Raw genomic sequence first — 18,539 nt, 5'->3', positions numbered from 1 at the left:
AAAATGTTTTATTTTCATGTATGTCAAAGCTATTTCTCCATATATTCACTGAAACTAAAACATTTAAGACACTGTAGAACATCTTTCTTAGCATTTTATTTTACTCCCATCAAACATATACTGAGACATGATATTAAATTCATGGTAGAGAAAGATTAAAAATCTAAAACTTTTCAGGATATCACTAGTTCCATACCTCTCAATAAGGTTTCTTATGTAATACATTCCTAAGATGTTTTTTCTCAAACACCTCTGACGTCAGATATGTGGGTTTTTTCATACCAAGCAATTCTGTAATTTTATGCAGACACCAGGTAGGTGTCCTATAATTTAATCCAATTCTGACACCAACTACCCAGGGTTAAGTACAGTCCCCTCAGATTAAGGGCTCAGTCCCACAAAACTGCCAGGTTATTCACACATCTGTCCAACTTGGCTACAAATCAGGGTTCCCAAGAATTCCTCCCCAGGTTTTATAATTTGATGTAATGACTCACATGCCCCAGAAATACTTTACTTCCTATTATTATAAATGGAGAGGTACACAGGACAAGGTCCAGAAGGGTCCTGAGCACCAGAGCTTCTCCTCTAGCAACCAGCCCCCGTCTGAAGCTATCTAGGGACCCATACGAGTCACTTCATTAGCAGAAACTTGGGCCAAGTTTAAAGGAACTTACTGTATGTAACAAAAGACACTCTTTTCACCCCTGTAACTCAGGAAATTACAAGGGTCTTAGGAGCTCTCTGCCGGAACCAGAGTCATTATTTGAGGGAGTAGGGTGGCTGACTTCATGCAGAAATGCCCAGACAGGAGGCGAGAGAAAGGCATCTTTCCTGGAGGCAGTGAAAACACAAAAGCGTAGAACAGGCGCGAGCAGGCAGTACTGTCACCACACTGCTTGCTTCTCCTTCTATACAGAAAACACGCCAGTGCCCTGCCCCGCAAGTATCGCCAAAACCTCGCAGGATACATTTGATCCTGGAAATTACCATCTGGCGGATTATTAGGCTTCCACTTTGGCTTTGTTTATCAAAATATATTATAGGAAAGGAATAAAAGCTGGCATTTTGAATGAACCACTGAGTCAGTTACCTCTCCAAATCAAAAGTACTTGATAGTTTCTTTAATAATAGTCCAATAAACAACCTGTTACTGGATTTATTATATGATTTCTTCTTTGATCGTGTTTTATATTATAGAAGTATACATTATTATTCCTTTTATGACATTAATTTCCTGTGGGTTTGCATGAAATGGACTGCATTGGCATACATTAGCATATATTCTATCTGATTTGCCATCTAAAATAGTACCCTTTCTGAACAATCATCAGATAACAATGTATGTAAATTCTGCATATCACTGAATTCTGTCCTAGTAATTTGTGGCCTGAACATATTAGACTCTCAAATAGGACATGTTGTACTTCACAAATCTCTTATCAGTTATCTTGCCATAGGCGGGAGCAGAAGAAGAAGAAGGGGTACTTGATTATGGGGACCAACATACTCACTTAATAGGGCACGGGACAAGGGTTTGGCTGCTGATACAGGCTGTCAGATTTGAAAATAATGCCAAAAAAGCCAATACATTGAGATGTAGTTGAGATAATCCTCCATATCAGGAGGTACGATACTGATATGAAACCCCAAGGGAATGTAGGAAGACTGTGGATCTCAAGAGGTTCAATTCTAAAGTTAGTTGAGACGCTGGAGAATCCTTTGTCACATGGGAAATACTGGGGAGCAAGCTGGCAGGATGTAGGCAGTCCCAGGCTGCTGTTGCCCCAGGGCTTCCTTCATAAAGAGGAACAATGCAAAGGGCAATGTTAGGAGAGAACAGTGGGGAAGCCTCTACACAAAGGCCTCAGGCTCAGCCCTGGATTCCAGGTCTGGCTGGCAGCAGAGGAGGCACAGAATGATCAGGCCCCCAGACAGAGGATCTGGGAATATGTTTTGTCTCCACCTTTCTCTGGCCAGGATACGCTAGCTGGGCCTGTCGGTGGTTTTAGAGCTGATGACTGAGGAGACCCAAAACAGAAAAGCAGGGAGACTGACACATGAGCCACACAAAGGTTTGGGTTCTCCCTTGATGGCAGTGATGGTTACAGTACAGCACAAATGTTCGGTCTTGTTCCAGTGATCGTAACTACTGCAAAAACCACTATGTTACATTGAAGTTATCAACATAAAATGACATGTTTTTCAATGGCATTTAAGATGGGGTACCAGATATGATATTTTAAGAGAACAGCAGAATAAAATAAGATTAATTTAAAATTAATCTTTTAAAGATTCAACTGAACGGAAACCCTCAGAATAGTAAAGTGGAGAGGTACAGATGAAGATCCAGAAACCCACCCTCCATGACATTCCCAACCAGTCATTTGAACTCTATATAAACCCCACTAAACACCACCTTACAACACAGCACTTTCCATTTCTTACAATTTCAATTATTAAAATATTTTCCTTTATTAAAGGGAAGTCTACCTCCTTGTAAATCAGGATAGTTTACAAGGCATTCCTTTCCTTCCTTGGGTCAAATAATGCAAATATATCAGGTTATAGGTTTATCTGATTTACCTACTGTATTTTTAAGGTTTACCACAGTACTGTTTTAACAGTGAGTATTTTGTGTATGCTTTAAAAGTGCTCCTAAGAAAATATTATCTTCAAATTCTACATGTAAATTAATGATGACAAAAGAGTGTTTTATTTTATAGATTTATCAAGCCAACTCTTGCTCCAAAGCCAGAACGGTTTTAATAGAGCATAATACTGGAACCAATCAGTGGTTACAGCTATATTTCTAAACTCAATCTAGCTATTTGAACATTTAATTCTGCACAAATAAACCACATGTTTAATACAAAAGCCTTTTCCCTAGTGAAAACATTTATGTGTTTGGACTGTGTATTTTGATGAACAGAGTCACTACGTTTTGTTGTTCAGCCACTAAGTCATATCTGACTCTGTAACTCCATAGACTGCAGCACGCCCCAGTCCTCTGTCCTCCACCATCTCCTGGAGTTTGCTCAAATTCATGTCCATTGAGTCAGTGAAAATATCCAACCATCTTATCCTCTGCCACTCCCTTCTATTTTTGCCTTCAATTCTTCTCAGCATCAGGGTCTTTCTCAATGAGTCAGCTCTTTTGCATCAGGTGGCCAAAGTACTGGAGCTTCAGCTTCAGCATCAGTCCTTCCAGTGAATATTCAGGGGTTGATTTCCTTTAGGGTTGACTGGTTTAATCTCCTTGCTGTCCAAGGGACTCTCAAGAGTATTTTCCGGCACTGCGGTTCAAAAGCTTCACTTCTTCAGCACTCTGCCTTCTTTATGGTCCAACTCTCACATCCATACATGACTACTGGAAAAACCATAGCTTTCACTAGACGGACCTTCCAGATGTTTTTTCTAGAACTCACTTGCTTTCTCCGTGATCCAGCAAATGTTGGCAATTTGATCTCTGGTTCCTCTGCTTTTTCTAAATCCAGTTTGTACATCTGGAAGTTCTCAATTCACGTACTGCTGAAGCCTAGCTTGAAGGACTTTGAGCATAACCTTACTAACATGTGAAATGAGGATAACTGTACAGTAGTTTGAACATTCTTTGGCATTGCCTTTCTTTGGGATTGGAATGAAAACTGACCTTGTCCAATGGCTACAGCTGAGTTTTCCAAATTTGCTGACATGTTGAGTGCAGCACTTTAACAGCATCATCTTTTAGGATTTGAAATAACTCAGCTGAAATTCCATCACTTCCACTAGCTTTGTTCATAGTAGTGCTTCCTAAGGTCCACCTGACTTCACATTCCAGGATGTCCAGCTCTAGGTGAGTGACCACATCATCGTGGTTATCTGGGTCATTAAGAACTTTCTTGTATAGTTCTTCTGTGTATTCCTGCCACCTCTTCTTAATCTCTCTCCTTAAGTCCTTACCGTTTCTGTCCTTTATCATGCCCGTCCTGGCATGAAATGTTCCCTTGAGATCTCCAATTTTCTTGACGATATCTCTAGTCTTCCCCATCCTATTGTTTTCCTCTATTTCCTCTATTTAACAAGGCCTTCTTAGCTCTCCTTGCTCTTCTCTGGAACTCTGCATTCAGATGGGTATATCATTCCCTTTCTCCCTTGCCTTTCACTTCTATTCTTTCCTCAGCTATTTGTAAAGCCTCCTCAAACAACCACTTCAGCTTCTTGCATTTCTTTTTCATTAGGATGGTTTTGGTCACTGCCTTGGGTACAGTATTACAAGCTTCCGTCCATAGTTCTTCAGGCACTGTGTCTACCAGGTCTAATTCCCTGAATATATTTGTTACTTCCACTATATAATCATAAGGGATTTGATTAGGGTCAAAGCTGAATGGGCTAGTGGTTTTCCCTACTTTCTTCAGTTTAAGCATGAATTTTGCAATAAGGAGCTCATGATCTGAGCCACAGTCAGCTCCAGGTCTTGTTTTCGCTAACTGAATAGAGCTTCTCCATCTTTGGCTGCAAGGAACATAATCAGTATGATTTCATCACCATCTGGTGATGTCCATATGTAGAGTCATCTTTTGAGTTATTGGAAATGCTATAACTAACATGTTCTCTTGACAGAACTCTGTTAGGTTTTGCCCTGTTTCATTTTGTACTTCAAGGCCAAACTTGCCTGTTATTCTGGGTATCTCTTGACGTCCTACTTTTGCATTTCAGTCCCCTGTGATGAAAAGGACATCTTTTTGGGGTGCTAGTTCTAGAAGGTGTAATAGGTTTTCATAGAACCAGTCAACTTCAGCTTCTTTGGCATCAGTGGTTGGGGCATAGACTTGGATTACTATGATACTGAATGGTTTGCCTTGGAAACGAACCAAGATCAATTCTGTCATTTTTGAGGTTGCACCCAAGTATTGTATTTTGGATTCTTTTGTTGACTATCTGGTGCTAAATAAATAGTCTGCATGCTTAAAATCAATTTTAAGCCACTATGTAAATATCTACAGATATAAATAAACATCGTCAAAGTGTATGAAGTATACTCCAACAAATAAAATTGAATGTCCTTGTATCTCCTTCTCCTACCTCAGAGCAGAGCATTTCTATCCAGCTACTATCGTGACCACAACGTGGAACTCTCCAAGCTGCTGCACAGACTGGGGCAGCCTCTGCCATCCTGGCTGAGGCAGGAGCTGCAGAAAGTGAGATAGCACTGCGAGGAAGCGTGAGAATGCATCTCCGTGGAATGCTCACCTCTCCCAGAGCTTCCAGGAGCTACCAAAAGGTGGTTTAAAAATATACCTCTTCAAATGAGAAAAGAAAAACAAAGGTCTTTCCATGTGCTGGCACATGGATGATTAGAAACAAAACAAAACTAAACTAAAAGTATTTGTTACAGGCCTTGAGGCCTATGGCCTTTCTCTTAACCCATATCTGAGCCTGTGGGGTTATTGGAGACTACTGTGCACTCATGTGTTAATCAATAGCAACCAATATAAATATCAAATACCAATGCAGAACTGTTCCATTTCGTAGTAATATTTACACTTTTATATATCAACTAAGATTATGTCTCTGTAGACTTTTAGGCTGCTGTTTGCCTGTAGAATGTTTTCTTATTCTTTGATTCTATAAAGTGTCCTACAAAACAAAAAGTAAACATCACAATGTAGCATAAAGCGCCAGAGGCCTAATGCCCGTGAAAACTGCTTGCAAAAATATAAAATCCACTGAAGTATTTAGAAAGAATTATAATTTACAATTTGTCCTAGATCAGAGAATGATAAAGTTATATCTGAGCTTTATCTGCATCGAAAAAAAAAAAAATAGGTAAGTGTTACAGAAGGAAAAAAGTGATTTTTCATCCACATAGTCTAGTGCATTTCTATAAAAGTTTCCAATGTTCCTATCATTACATTATTATTCTGAAAGGTATGTTGTATCAGATATTGGATGGGAAATAGAAACACACTGAGTATACCAAAACAGTAAGAAGCAATATAAAGTGTCTGACTAAATCCTCTAAAAGCAAGAAATTGTAGGGGTCTGAAGATATCTGATTGACAACTTATGTCCCTTTGCTGTGAGCTGCAGATCAACTCCAGTAGTTCTCACTGGTTCTACAGAAATGTTTGCTCAGAATCTGAGGTCTATGACATCTCCAGAAACAGACTGACTTTTTAATGTAAACAACTTTTTCTTAATGCTCCCAAGGAAAAAACCTATTAACTGAAATCTAAGGACAGTTTCTCCAGATGATATGTTGGGTTATTTACGTTTAAATACATAAAAATTACATTTTTTCAGATAATTCAAAATGAAATTGTATAATGCAGAGATCTGTGACAAAAAACAAATTAATGTAGGATTTTTAATCTCAGATTTGCAATGGTACAAGACAGAAAAAGATAATCAAAGCCTAGTGCCATTTTTTTAGAACATTTTGTACATCACTTTCATGAAAGACAATAGAACACAGTTAAATTTATGGGTTATCTACTAAATTAAATGGGGAAAGTACCAAGATGAGCCAGGCATGGTTCTTAAAATATATTTTACACTTAAATTTTTAATGATTATATGATTAATAAAGTATTCAAAAAAGAAAAGAATGTCATGCTGATTTTCCTGTGCTTATATTTAGTTTTTAAATATACTATACACATAAGAAATTTAAGTAGTAAATAAATTCCTTGCTATGACTTTATAAGCTTTTATGAATGTAATCAAAAGTATGATTAGAAAAAAAATTATGCCCAGTTTCATTATAATATGAAACTATTATGGCCATTATAATATGTGAAATTGAACTCTATCAACTATTCACTAATTTGAAAACAAATTTTGAGATACTTTCACTAACTATTCATTTCTAAAATTGTATTATACTAATTAAATGTTTTAAAGTTTTGTATACCCAAATGATAAGCCAATTTTTAAACAAACAAGCTATTAGCAGAAAGAATTAGACAAAGAACCAGATTTTAAGATCCCTGACAGTAAAAGCAAAATCAAAGTCATTTGGACAAAGATGGTAAGTCAGTCTTCATGCTTACCGCTACCTTTTACGAACAGCACATGCCTAACATACTAGAAAATGAATACACCCTTTAATCGTCATTATTTTAAGAAAATTAGCTTAAGAGGGTCAAACATAGTGAGAACAGGCCCCAGGAGTTACATACGGTATTGTGTTTTCATTTTAACAACATTTCTACTGATTCAAAAAAAAAAAGGAAAGGAAAAGAAAAACAATGCATTTACACTCCAAGGATGAGATGTGCATTTAAACTTCTAAACAAAGCTCCTAATGGTGTAATTCTGTCTGGGTAAACTGAGTCAACTAAACAGCTTACCCTTTAAGAAATGTCAAAAACACACTGGATGCTTGTGAGATGAAAGGAGAAATTTACTCATTCATAATATAGATATTATGCTACCTAGAGCAGCAAACCTTTGAAAGGAATTTTGATCACTCAGTGTATCTGGAAGACAACTCAAAATCTAGGGGACACGCACACTTACTACATTGGATGCTCCAGGTGGTTGTTATGTTCTTCTGAAAGTAACATAAATACACATGGGGAAAGAAACAGATAATGTGATTTCAAACTAGCTTTGTATGGCATTCTTTTTTCATTGCTTAAAATATGAAACTTCCTCAGGAAGAAATGAAATGGTTATTTCAGTGTTTATAGCTATAATATTCTTGTCATTCACATTGAATGAAAATTAATGGAAACTTTTTTTTTCTGAGTTTTTTAAAATAAAAAAACTGGATATAATTCTGATAGTAGCATGGTACCTCATATGTACAACAATAAACTGTGATAAGAAAAGAGTTTGAGCCTGGTGATTTTAGGTAACAAGAAGGCATTTGTTTGATAGTTGGTGTTTGCCTGTGACCAAGTGGGAGGTGGTCACAGAACATAGATACCACTAATACAATTCAAAATGGAGAGATGCATGGAAAACTACCCAGGAAGACATGAGTTTTATTTTTAATGATATAACCTTAAACAGATCTTCTAATCAATATTAGTTAGTTTTTGTTTAGTTCTAGTAGATATAAAACATTTCCTAGGGTCACTCATGAGACCAGAAAGTGAGAAGGGCACACAGCTGTTACTTAACAGACTTGAAAACCTGAAGTATTAGCATCTCTTACTCCTAGTGCTCTGCTCTGCTCCCCACAAATCAGCTGCTTTCTTTAGAGCTTTATATGGAGAATCCCAGGGATGGGGGAGTCTGGCGGGAGAGTCGGACATGACTGAAGCGACTTAGCAGCAGCAGCAGCAGCAGCTAGTCTCTCTCTAATCGCCAGTCCAGGTTCGATGCAGGATACAGGAAGCTTGGGGCTGATGCACTGGGATGACCCAGACGGATGGTATGGGGAGGGAGGTGGGAGGGGGGTTCAGGATGGGGAACAAGTGTATACCCGTGGTGGATTCATGCTGATGTATGGCAAAACCAATACAATATTGTAAAGTAAGTAACCTCCAATTAAAATAAATAAATTTATTAAAAAAATTAGCAAAACAGACCATCTCTGCAAAAAAAAAAAAAAAAAAAGGAGGGGATCAGGAGAGTTAGACATTTATCTACATTTTCCACAAAACTTTCTTTTCTCTATTCCAGTCACTTTCCTTGCTAAACATCAGGCTTTCCCATGTTGCAAGCCACCCTGTCATCATACACCAGTTGATTCTTCATAGGATTATCTCCCAGACACACAGTTCTCCAGTCTACGATACACCTGACCCCCAATCTTCTATGTGTGCCATCCTATATTCTATGTACTCTGAGACCAACTGGTGAGTGGTTAATAAACCAACCCCGTCAATGTTAGTGGCTTATAATGACTTACAATATTTTACTTTCAAGAGATAGCAGCACTGCAGTTTCCAAGAGATGTGTTTAAGGCTCACTGATGAGGAGGCACTGAACAGTTCAGATATTTCAGAAGGAAGGGATTTCTCTATTTTCAAATTATTCTCTAAGGCTGAGTTCTATTCTGCCAAAACTGACACAGCGTGGTTGCCACCTACAGCATGGCTACTGCCTTCATCCTGCCCACCCCACCCCACCCACACACACACCCATCCCCAGATAGTTAGAAGTCATGGAAAGAGCAATGAATCCCTGTGGTGGATAATCCTTGAGAAATTATTTGTGTTGGCTTGACATGTTTAACTTCTTTTCACTTTACCTAAAAGCAAACTAAATTTTATAAGGTCAAGCCATTAATTTATGCTTTGAGGATAAGAGCTAAAGACACAATGTGTCATTGATTCCATTCCCAGAAAAACCTAGAATTTACTTTGAGTAAGCCTTTCACCTGTGGCCAATGGTAGCTAGGAGAATTTAAGGGCCATTTCTCCCCATCCAGTGCTACTACAAGTTCCTGCTATTTTGTCCTCAATTTATTGTCTACACAGTTCTCTATATATTCAATTTCTTAACAAAAGTCACAAAAATGTATTCATTTATTTATTAGCAGGTGAAATTTATTCTTGCCCTCCACTTCCACCTTCTTCCTTTAATCCTGTACTTATCTTACTCATTGAGTTTCTATCATTTCTCAGTCTATTCCCAAAAGTTATAGACACAAAGATTAATAGATCACTAAAATTGGAACCTGCTATATTTTCACCATCCCCTTTTTAGAAAAAGAAGAATCATGAATAGTGTCAGTGTTTAAAAAAGACATCCACTAGCCAGATTCAGGTCAAATATTTCATTTGCCTATCAATTCCTTCCACAGAAGTCAAAGCAAATTTCACAAATTAAATACTCACAGTATAAAGTCTCCAAGATATTGCTAGGAAGAATGTATTTACCCACACTTTTTCATATAGAAAACAGAATTAAACTGAATGAAATGTGAAACATTTCCAAAGCACCCAGGATCTGTGACAAATCTTACATAAAACCATCTATATCAAGCTGTTTCTTGGTTATGAGGGAATAAATTAGGTGTAGGAAATGCCTGCTGTCTGCATTTCTGATGCCAAAACGCTCTTCTTCAAATCAGTAAATGAAATGGAAGGCAGATCTTGCTCTTAAATATTATGCATAATTTATACAGTTGGACCAGAAAGATTGGTCTTCTTTTCTCTATTTGGTAAATACTATTCTCAATCTGAATTTTTCAGTTTCAACCACTTTAAACAGAAATGCAAGCTCAAAATGCGATATACTCTTAGGGCTACAGTGTATTTTTTTGGAACTTAATTTATGTCTTTCAAAGTAAACAAAACTTTTAAAAACCCACAAAACATATACTATCAAAAACAAAGGGTCTGCTTTACAGACATATAAATAAATTGACAAATTTAAAAGAAGTTAAAGACTTTAACTTTAAAAACAATAAAAAGCTATGAAAATGTAATACTGACCAATTTTCATTCCCACCTGGGACCAACTTGATGAAACCATGTTGCTTCTATCCCCAATTAAGGATACCCTAAGTACAACTGGAATCGCAGACAGAATCAACTGGACTAATATAGATGTTGGCCCTGATATCAGTTCTTAACCAAAACAACACTGAGTCAGTCAGTTTTCCTTTAGGGCCTCAATTTCCCCATCCTTCGGTGGAAGAAGCCAAATGAGATCGTTGGTACCAGCTCCTTCCCTTGTTCCATTTTATCACCATTTATTATGACATGTGCCTCTCTCTGTCTCTCACATTCTGCCACAGGCTGGAGCCAAAAATTATCTAGGTGGGAAAGCTGGAGGCAGGAGTGGGGTCTGAGTACTTCAATCCCTCCTCCCTCACTTCTGTTTGGAGAATACTCTGGTCTGCTTTTGGCCTGTGGTAAGTTCAGCAGAAATCTATTTTTAAATACATTATTTAAGGCCACAAACATAACCAAAGGAACAAAAAACAAAATATAAATATACACTTTAAAAAAATAGGAAGATGCCCAAGACGGTAAATGAGTTAAACATTTACACACATCAAAGAATAAGGGTCTAAATGAGCCAAACCTCTTGTCCTTCATGTGTGAACCTACAGAGGATGCTTCAAGTTGACAAACCAAGATGATAAGGTGAATGATAGTTGGTATTATGGAGGCAATCAACACAACTCAGATATGAATGGTTACTTACCTTTGATAAATGGGGCTGGAGTGCAGGACCAGGGAGAGGCATTTGAGTTTTCATTTCCAAGTGCATGTACTACTTAGTACCAATAGTAACAGAAATAATCTATCAGTTTTTACAAAATAAGTATAAATATTCAGGCCCAACAGTAATTGGCAACTGATTTTAGCATCAGCTGGTGGATGTTATCCAGGAGACTAACTTGTAGGCAAGACCTCTGTGGCAATACAGAGCCTTACTTAGTGCTTACATGGCTCTCAAAGCAGAGTCTGTGGTCCCCCGGCAGACCCAAGTCCTTTTCAGGGAATCTGCATGGTCAGAACTCTTTTCATAATAGTACCAGCTTATCATATTCCCTTGTCATTGTGCTGATATTTTCACTGTTTTTGCAAGAGTAATAATGGGTCAAACTGCTGGTGCTTTAACAGAAGTCTCCTGGTCACTGTACTCCCCACCATCACACACTCATTTACAAAGTCAGCTTTAGTTAAGAAAACACGCAACAAGGCAGTAAGAATTATTAATACCATTCAGTTTCATCCCCTCAATACCTATCTTTTTAATATTTCTCTGTTCAAAATGTGACACATACCTGGAGTACCTCCACCATACACTGAAGTAGATAGCTGTCTCAAGGAAAAGCACCTGAGCGATTATTTGAGTTGCAAATTGAACTTCTTTTTTAATTTATTTAATCTGACAAAAACTACTCGCCTCACTCATAGAACATCATTTTGACTTAAAAGAATGGCAGGAACTATGATTATTCAAACTTGAGAATTTTAAGACTTTTATTAATGAAAAAAGTGAGCCTGTCACTTTAAGAAAAACAATTAACAATAAATAACAGTATTTATTGCCAATGATAAAATTTGAGCTTTCAAGTGAAAATTAGAATGTTGTAGATCTTGTGTGCATTACTTGGAGCTTAACCACATACTATTTTTTAAATACTTTCTCTGATGAGACTGATGGTGATATTAACAAATATGATCTTTTAACATTATATATTAAAATGTACCAATGTTTGGAAGATCTGAATAGTAAATGAGTATTTTCCAAACAACTGATGTATGAGGTTACAAAAATCTTTATATGTAGTGCAACCATTAATAATGGTAAAACACCCATTCTCAGGCAAGATAACCTAATAGTTTTTAATGTAGCAGAGTGTGAAAAGGTCTTTGATTTGGTTTCAGATTCCACATTACAAATAGCCTCTAAGAAAATACCACTTGTCCAGTTTTAGCATAGTATCAAAGAAAAATATCCACAATTACCTGAAAGGCTATAAACATACACTCCCCTTTCCCAAACACATATTTGGGTAAGCTTAGATTTTCTCTACACACTTCACCAAAAGCAACATCAAAAGAAACTGAATGCAAAAACAGAAATCAGAATCCACCTGTCTTCTACCTAAACCTCTTCCAACAACACAAGAGAAGACTCTAACGTGGACATCACCAGATGGTCAACACGGAAATCAGACTGATTATATTCTTTGCAGCCAAAGATGGAGAAGCTCTATACAGTCAGCAAAAACAAGACCAGGAGCTAACTGTGGCTCAGACCATGAACTCCTTATTGCCAAATTTAGACATAAATTGAAGAAAGTAGGGAAAACCACTAGACCATTCAGGTATGACCTAAATCAAATCCCTTATGATTATACAGTGGAACTGAGAAATAGATTTAAGGGATTAGATCTGATAGACAGAATGCCTGATGAACTATGGAATGAGGTTCGTGACATTGTACAGGAGACAGGGATCAAGACCATCCCCATGGAAAAGAAATAGAAAAAAGCAAAATGGCTGTCTGGGGAGGCCTTACAAATAGCTGTGAAAGGAAGAGAAGTGAAAAGCAAAGGAGAAAAGGAAAGATATAAGCATCTGAATGCAGAGTTCCAAAGAATAGCAAGGAGAGATAAGAAAGCCTTCCTCAGTGATCAATGCAAAGAAATGGAGGAAAACAACAGAATGGGAAAGACTAGAGATCTCTTCAAGAAAATTAGAGATACCAAGGAATATTTCATGCAAAGATGGGCTCTATAAAGGACAGAAATGGTATGGACCTAACAGAGGCAGAAGATATTAACAAGAGATGGGAAGCATACATAGAAGAACTGTACAAAAAAGAGCTTTACAACCAAGATAATCATGATGGTGTGATCACTGACCTAGAGCCAGACATCCTGGAATGTGAAGTCAAGTGAGCCTTAGAAAGCATCACTACGAACAAAGCTAGTAGAGGTGATGGAATTCCAGTTGAGCTATTTCAAATCCTGAAAAATGATGCTGTGAAAGTGCTGCACTCAATATGCCAGCAAATTTGGAAAACTCAGCAGTGGCCACACGTCTAGAAAAGGTCAGTTTTCATTCCAATCCCAAAGAAAGGCAATCCCAAAGAATGCTCAAACTACTGCACAATTGCACTCATCTCACACGCCAGTAAAGTAATGCTCAAAATTCTCCAAGCCAGGCTTCAGCAATATGTGAACCGTGAACTTCCAGATGTTCAAGCTGGTTTTAGAAAAGGCAGAGGAACCAGAGATCAAATTTCCAACATCTGCTGGATTATCGAAAAGGCAAGAGAGTTCCAGAAAAACATCTATTTCTGCTTTATTGACTATGCCAAAGCCTTTGACTGTGTGGATCACAATAAATTGTGGAAAATTCTGAAAGAGATGGGAATACCAGACCCATCTGCTTCTGGGAATACCTGAGAGGCATGGGAAAGAGATGGGAATACCTGACCTGCCTCTTGAGAAACCTATATGCAGGTCAGGAAGCAATAGTTAGAACTGGACGTGGAACAACAGACTGGTTCCAAATAGGAAAAGGAGTACATCAAGGCTGTATATTGTCACCATGCTTATTTAACTTATATGTAGAGTACATCATGAGAAACGCTGAGCTAGAAGAAGCACAAGCTGGAACCAAGATTGCCAGGAGAAATTCAGATATGCAGATGACACCACCCTTATGGAGAAAGTGAAGAGGAACTAAAAAGCCTCTTGATGAAAGTGAAAGAGAGTGAAAAAGCTGGCTTAAAGCTCAACATTCAGAAAACGAAGATCATGGCATCTGGTCCCATCACTTCATGGGAAATAGATGGGGAAACAGTGGAAACAGTGTCAGACTTTATGTTTTTGGGCTCCAAAATCACTGCAGATGGTGATTGCAGCCATGAAATTAAAAGACGCTTACTCCTTGGAAGGAAAGTTATGACCAACCTAGATAGCATATTCAAAAGCAGAGACATCACTTTGCCAACAAAGGTCAGTCTAGTCAAGGCTATGGTTTTTCCAGTGGTCATGTATGGATGTGAGAGTTGGACTATAAAGAAAGCTGAGCGCTGAAGAATTGATGCTTTTGAACAGTGATGTTGGAGAAGATTCTTGAGAGTCCCTTGGACTACAAGGAGATCCAACCAGTCCATTCTAAAGGATATCAGTCCTGGGTGTTCATTGGAAGGCCTGATGCTGAAGCTGAAACTCCAGTACTTTGGCCACCTCATGCGAAGAGCTGACTCAGTGGAAAAGACCCTGATGCTCAGAGGGATTGAGAGCAGGAGGAGAAGGGGACGACAGAGGATGAGATGGCTGGATGGCATCACTGACTCGATGGACATGAGTTTGGGTAAACTCCAGGAGCTGGTGATGGACAGGGAGGCCTGGCGTGCTGTAATTCATGGGGTCACCAAGAGTCGGACACAACTGAGCGACTGAACTGAACTGATCTTCTACTAAGCCAAAGATTAAAGAGATTTACAAAGATATAACACAACATCACCCTTTTCACTCATTTTTTGTTTTGGAAAACAGTTGTATTTTATTAAAACTATGACCTTGTTATGGGTTTGCTCTTGTTCTTAAATGAATTAATATTTTTGGTTCCTCAGTTTGAATTTCTAGTACAGTAAATATTGATAGATATAACCTTTATAAAGTTTGGAGTCGCCAATAATTTTGTAAAATGTAAGGGCTCCTGAGACCAAAAAATGTGAAAATCACTGGCATAGAAGTTGAAAATAATTTATGTACCATAAGCCAAAACTTATACCATAAAGTAATAGGCTAGAAAGAAAACAGATAGAAAGCCAGACTATACCTTCTATCATCTTCCTATTCCACTCTCAGACTGGACGTTGCCTGGCTGGAGATGAAGAAATACTGGAAAGGGAGAAGAGAGGCAAACATAGGTATGAGTTCAGGACGAGAGATTTTCTCTAAAACTGAGGCTCCAAGAAGAGACAAAGCTGTGTCCTACTTTCCAAATAAAGGTTTGCCAAACAGCAACCTCCTCTATGTGCTCTGCCCACTAATGGTTCAGGAACAAAACAGTGACATGGTGTTCTAGGCATGCAATCTAAGACTGCACAGGTTCCACAGTGGCTCAGAAGAATATATAAAAATTCCCATTCTCCATGGGAAGCTGCAGAAATCACTAAAAATGGGCCTTTTGGATCCAAAGGGACCGTAAGCTAGGACCAGGAGGACATCTAATGACCTGTGCAGACTGATGACTGCAGGATATGAAGAGCCCAGACCATGGACGCCCACTCACCAAAGGCTAAACTTGATGAGACTCATCCAGTGCCAGCAGAAGACAGATACGTCTGAGGCCCGGTGTCACCTTCTTCCTCATACCCTGACGAGAAAGGAGAGACGTATTCTTAATTTGGGTGTTTCTATTGCTGTCCATTTGCTAAGTCGTGTCCAACTCTTCCGACTCTTTGAAACCCCATGCACTGCAGCATACCAGGCGCCCCTATACTCTACTGTCTCCTGGAGTTTGCTCAGATTCATGTCCATTGAGTCAGTGATGCTATCTAACCATCTCGTCTTCTGCCACCCGCTTCTTTTGCCTTCAATCTTTTCAGCATCAAGGTCTTTTCCAGTGAGTTGGCACTTTGCATCAGGTGTCCAAAGTATTAGAGCTTCAGCTTCAGCATCAATGCTTCTAATGAATATTCAGTGTTGATTTCCTTTAGAATTGACTGGTTTGACCTCCTTGCAGTCCAAGGGACTCTCAAGAGTCTTCTCCAGTACCACAATTCAAAAGTCTTTGGCTTAATTCTTCATTGTTTCTAAAACAGAATTAAAAATCCCTAAAGTGATGAAATAGATCTAAAATGGGACAGTCATTGAAAACTAAACAAAGCTACATTTCTGCACAGGTTGTAGATTATACCCACTGTATAAGCAGTCTATCCCAGGTTCAATTAGCAACAATGGAGATGCACAGAAGAAGAACAAACAGCCAGGGTCAAGAGTATGGCTAGACTTCCTCAGTTAGGAAGAGGCAGGGATAGGCATGGTGATTCACTAGGCATGAGTGTGCAGATGGAGCACACTTGCAGATTTTCATCTTCCTATGAAATAAGCTGTTCCGTCCTATGGTGGACACACCTGGAGAGTCATGCCCTTGTGTAATATTGCCCTGAGTGTGGGCTGAACCTGTAGCTATGTTGGGACAATCACTCTCTTGATTAGCACACCCCACATTCAATCTGTCAAGACACCAACTCCACAGCTGCTCTGAGATAACCTCTTCTTTAACTTGGATATCTTCCCTGCTTCCATCTCTGTCCTAGTAATCTGTCAACTCCATACCCAAAACAACCTTTTTACAGATTAAGTACTCCTGTGTTAAATTTCCCGCAGCAGCTCTCCTTTCCAGAGTTTGAGGTCTTCCGTGACCTGATGTTCATTGCCTTGGAGATGACGGTTCGCCTCGCACCTCCCTCCCTCTGCGGCAGCTGCACCGGCTTCCGTGATGACTAACATACAGTTAGTGCTGTCATTCTCTCAGTTGTCCACATGGTCAGCTCCTACAGTTTTTCTGAGTCCCTGCTCAAATATCATCTTTAAAAAAAAAAAAAAAAAAAAAAAAGCCAGCACCAACAACCTTACAGAAAATTTCACTTCCCTCGGTTCTCCTGATTCCCATTTCCCTGATCTAATTTGTGTTTTGCCATAGTACCTATAATCTTATAACTAATTGTGTAGCTTACTGATTTAACAGCATTGTTGTCTTCTCCTGCTCCAGTAAGCTTCATGAAGGCAAATGCGTTTGTTTTCTTTCATCAGTGTATCCCCACATGCATGTGTGTCGTCTCTGACATGTAATAGGTGCTCAATAAATACTTGCTGAATTAATTAATTTAGCAATAAATGGGGAAGAATAAAGGCAAAGGATGATAGTTTTAACAAGGCATATTTTCTTCCATTTAAGCCTTAGAAAAAAGTATAATTTTTACCAATCAATAAATTTGGTAAAGATATATATTTCTGCAATCATGCAAAGACTTAAAAAAAAAGTCTCTCTTCTAAATAATAAAAAACAAGTTCAGATTTTAAATAATAATAAATTTCTAGCAAAGAACTAAAATTAGCAAAGTAAGTTTTTCAAATATAAGATGAAAAAAAGACCTCTAGCCTTTAAGTACTGTTTTGTATTTACTAAACTATTTGTATAAATTACCTGGACAATTATTCTAAAAGGAGATATTGCTAGCTTCCTTTATAGATGAAGAAACAGGTATGGAAAGGACAGATAACTAAACCAATGTCACACCAGAAGCAAAGTCAAAAATTTAAGATTTGATCTCAGATTTAAATTTACCTTATACCTAATATCATTCTTCCTCCTTTACAACACATGGCAGTTAGAAATGGGGACCTGAACGAGATTACACTCAAATGCCAGAGCTAACCTTGGGTTAACTATATTATTTTCCTGTGCTTCAATTTACTCATCTATATCAGTAAATGGAGATAATAGTACAATTTCATTCAATTGTTGAGACAAAGAAATGAGTTAATGAGCACATATAGACTCAATCAATATTAGTTATTACCATTATTATCACTATTACTATAATTATTACCTCTAGAAGGTGATAATAAGAAATAATTGTTCTTTTCAGAATCCCTTTAGTGTCTGCTCATATTTCCATCTTTAGACCTCCTCAGTCATTACTGTTCAGTACTTTAAAGAATGATGATTGCTCATTATTAGAGAAATGCAAATCAAAACTACAATCAGATATCACCTCACCCTGGTCAGAATGGCCATCACCAAAAAGTCTACAAACAATAAATGCTAGAGAGGTTGTGGAGAAAAGGGAACACTCTTGCACTGTTGGTGGAAATGTAAATTGATACAGCCACTATGGAAGAGGGTATGGAGAGTCCTTAAAAAAAACAAGAATAAAACCACCATATGACCCAGCAATCCCACTACTAGGGATATACCTTGAAGAAACCAAAATTGAAAAAGACACGTGTACCCCCATGCTCATTGCAGCATAGATTTACAATAGCTAGAACATGGAAGCAACCTAGATGGCCATCAACAGATGAATGAATAAAGAAGCTGTGGTACATATACACAAAGGAATACTACTCAGCCATAAAAAAACACATTTGAATCAGTTCTAAT

At 38.1% G+C, this 18,539-nt stretch overlaps 1 protein-coding gene across 1 annotated transcript in view; it reads left to right on the top strand.

The window, feature by feature from the left end:
- Positions 1 to 7,812, top strand: part of NDST3 (N-deacetylase and N-sulfotransferase 3) — a 185,430-nt gene extending 177,618 nt beyond the window's left edge. The window contains exon 14 of the mRNA XM_025290266.2: positions 5,070 to 7,812. Coding sequence (XP_025146051.1) covers positions 5,070 to 5,189 — 120 coding nt within the window. The 3' untranslated portion in view covers positions 5,190 to 7,812. The remainder of the gene's footprint in view (positions 1 to 5,069) is intronic.
- Positions 7,813 to 18,539: the final 10,727 nt, after the last annotated feature.

Source organism: Bubalus bubalis, chromosome 7 (genome assembly GCF_019923935.1).
Source record: "Bubalus bubalis isolate 160015118507 breed Murrah chromosome 7, NDDB_SH_1, whole genome shotgun sequence".
Lineage (NCBI taxonomy): Eukaryota > Metazoa > Chordata > Mammalia > Artiodactyla > Bovidae > Bubalus > Bubalus bubalis.
This window is presented reverse-complemented; position numbering and strand designations above follow the sequence as displayed.